This window comes from Macadamia integrifolia, chromosome 12 (genome assembly GCF_013358625.1).
Source record: "Macadamia integrifolia cultivar HAES 741 chromosome 12, SCU_Mint_v3, whole genome shotgun sequence".
NCBI lineage: Eukaryota > Viridiplantae > Streptophyta > Magnoliopsida > Proteales > Proteaceae > Macadamia > Macadamia integrifolia.
In genome coordinates this window covers 24,658,509-24,662,039 of record NC_056568.1, presented here as the reverse complement: position 1 = coordinate 24,662,039, position 3,531 = coordinate 24,658,509, and the positions used below count along the sequence as shown (strand labels likewise).

The 3,531-nt window shown below is 38.3% G+C and overlaps 1 protein-coding gene across 1 annotated transcript in view; it reads right to left on the bottom strand.

The window, feature by feature from the left end:
• Positions 1-3,286, bottom strand: part of LOC122094822 (phosphatidylinositol-3-phosphatase myotubularin-1-like) — a 7,593-nt gene extending 4,307 nt beyond the window's left edge. Inside the window, exons 1-3 of the mRNA XM_042665417.1 lie at positions 2,823-3,286; positions 2,654-2,722; positions 4-78 (exon numbers count right to left, since the gene is read on the bottom strand). Coding sequence (XP_042521351.1) covers positions 4-78; positions 2,654-2,722; positions 2,823-2,948 — 270 coding nt within the window. The 5' untranslated portion in view covers positions 2,949-3,286. The remainder of the gene's footprint in view (positions 1-3; positions 79-2,653; positions 2,723-2,822) is intronic.
• Positions 3,287-3,531: the final 245 nt, after the last annotated feature.

Genomic DNA, 3,531 nt, shown 5'->3' with positions numbered 1-3,531 from the left:
TACCACAAAAAGTAGGCGAAAATTGGTAAGCAACAATGTGCCTGCCTCATCAGTATTCACAAGAACAACACCATAGCCCTGGAAGAATTCAAAAATCAGACTATATGATTAGTAAATTTAAATGATTCAAAGAGGTTGAAGGGAAGACAATCTTTGCTATTTCAACAAGTTGTTACTTAGACGAATAAAAAATAATAGCCAGACCTTAAGTCTTTATAGTTTCTATTCACAAAAAGAGCTTAACAAGCAGTGGAAGAGGGGTTGTGGTTTTTTATCCCGAAAAGAAATAAAAAACTATTAATAAATTCAGCTATATATAAGAAAAATCACAAAATTTGGCCATTTTCCAATCAATGGTTTCAGTTATCACCAACTCTTATGGGTTATAATGATCTAGAAATGGATCAGTCACTATTTCTAAATGTTGTGATGTGGATCCGGGTTCCAAAACCTGAATCGGATAGCTTATGGGCCCATTCGAATAGTCAATAATTCAATCATAATAATCAATGGCAGATTCGTAATTAAGGTAAGGTTTAAAACTGGGTGGTAGAACCGTAACTAAGGGAAACTTGAATAAAAGAGAAAGAAACAAAGAAGTGGCTAGCGCAAAAGGTAATCCTGAAACCAAAGATAATATATAGATAATGGGTGAATAAACCCGAAGTCTAAGGGCATAAGGAACTTCAACAAAAGGGAGCAAATATCTAGAAGAAGAAGTCTTCGTCTTCCTTACGCTGAAACCAGAAACCAGAAACCCTGAGATACCTTTCGAACCAGACAAGAGAACTCATCAATGGGAACTTCAAGGGGGCTGAAATCCAAAGAGTGGTTCAACTCTTCCAAGGTCTACAACCTCCAATCCATGGGTGTTCGATACCTTACGCAACTCAGATCTCACGCAAAAACAGAACCATATGTGAAGATCTGGTTAGAATCTCCAGCAGTGATCAAATCTTCACTCGCATCTATGTAGGGTAAGTCAGTTTATTAGCAGGATGACTGGATGAGCCCTTAAAACCTCAAACTGATCTGAAGGGTACCGGAGAGATCGATGGCAACAACTGGGGCTGCAAGTAACGTCCAGAAACAGAGGTGGAAAAGAAAACCAGAAAATGGGGAGAAGAAAAGAAAGAAAGAGAGAGAGAATCGCACAAGGGCAGGAGAATGGTCAGACAACCTTGCAAGTACCCAACCAACACTAGACAACTCAATTCAATTCATTCTCAAATTTGTCCAATAACTTGGGCTACATGCCAATTTATATTAAACTAAAATAAAAACTTTCCATAAAATCTAAAACTGAAATAGAAAAGAAACTCCCTAATTATTTCCTAAGATCTAAACTAACAAAATTAGAAACACAACAAAACTCAAATTGAAGGTTCCCTACTTAGCCCAATAACGACCAAAATAAAATATTACAATTATTCCCCAAATAATATAACTCAATCTTTCCCAACTTAAATAAATCCTAAAAGATCCTACTGAACCCAAAAATCCTACCGGACCCGGTTCATCTCAGTCGAGATTGCCAGAAGAGTCAACTAGGACAACCTCGATTCTGCATCATGTTGAATCCATAAAGCCACCCATGTTCTGTACTTGACCCACAATGAACTGAACCTACACTCAATTTCAAAATCAAATGACCAAATCCCTCCCCATACATCATTTTGCATCCAAAATCATAATAGTTGTCAAGGTGCCGCCTAAGCGTCCATACGCCTTGGTCGCATAAGTGTGCGCCTTACATCTAGATCCCCTCCAACGCCTTGGGTCGCTTAAACACCTTGACAACTTTGAAAATCGCATCATCAACACCTACTTTAAAATCAATCTTATGTATTCTCAAGGAATGACTTCTTAAAATCCCTTCCAAACATTCTTACGACATAGGACCACATACATGTACAGCAGTGCCTAGTGATGTGCTCACCTCAACCCTCAACTTCTCCTTAAAAACACACACATGAAGGGGTTCCATGGTCTCAAATTTAGGAAACAATTTTTGAATGAGTGTGGCAATTGAACTGAATAACAATTCAATTCCTTATAACAAACCTCTGTAATTAGAGCACGATAAGTTAGATGCAGCAAATGCTTCCAGCATATTGTTTATTAAGCAACTAAAATGCCCAATCCATTGAAGTTTGATCCAAAAAATTTGCTCGACAAAAAACATGCTCAAACGTCTCCTTTTGTTAATCTTTTGCAAACAAAATTACCTCAACTTTATCTCTTTAAAATCCAGTCATCCATGTTCTCAATCCTATTTCCAGAATTCCACATTAGACATTCTTATTACTCTTGAACAGTAAACACAGCCAAACGTTGTGCCCTAGTATATTGTTATCATATCCTCTTGATCTACTTCCCATGTTTACCCAATATTCCACACACAGAACATTTAAAAAGAAAAGAAGAGGAGTTAAAACAAGGTCTCATATTTTAAAGAAGCAATTTGTTGTTTTTGTAGTTGAAAAAGCACGGCAACGGAGCTAAATCACATAATCAAAGAGGAACAACGCCTCTGCGATTAGGGCATGATATAATTAAGACATAGCATATGTTATGAGCAGGATTGTGCATAAGAATCCAGTAATATTCATGAAGAAAACTATCTAGTCCAATTCAATTGCAAAGAACATACCTCCACAATAACATCCTCTCCTTCTAGCAGCAAAGTAGACATTCCATGAGGTACTGACCTCTTGACAGGCTACAAATTGAACATGAAAGAGGGAAAACACTTTCAGAACAAAAATTAAACAAGGACGATAACAAAAACTAACTCACATTCTTGAATCCTATTAGAACACCTCGATTTTGGTCCATTCGATAGCGTCCCAACTGCCGGCGCCCTCCATCTTCTCTGACTCAGAAAATCGACTATCAGAGTCACGCAAGGAGGTCGATCGAGGAATTCGTGATTTGGGCGTAGCCATGACAAGAAAACCGGCGCCGTGGTCGTAAGACGAACAACTGTTAAGGTTAATAGACGACCCAAGTGTCTCCTGCAGTGCAAGCAAGCGTCGACGATACCCCGTGATCTCCGCACGCACTAATTCTTCGTCGCTAGGGTACCTCTATTACGGAGAAAAAATTACTAATCTGGCGTGGCTACTCCTCTTGTCGGTTTCTTTCTCGGTATATCCATTAAGATTCCACCGATAACTTCCATTTATACACGTGTTTCGTTGTAGATGTGATTTTCTGGTGCCTGAACGGTAAGCCGCACTTGCCCCGTCGGTCGCCGCTTCCCTCCCCCTCTCTCCTCCGACACCATTCTTAACCATTGTTTCGTGGCATATTTTAATGCCACGAACAACTTAGCAGCCCCACACGCAATAAAATGTTTTATTATTAAAGGATGTATAAATGAAATTAAATACAACCTACGTAAAATCTAAAACTAAAGCTAAAATAACATCCACAATGAAGTAGTAGCTTAATCCAATGACGTAGAAATTTCATTTATCTTTATCGCCAAATTAGACTTTTGCAATCTTACTTTTTTTTTTTTTTTTT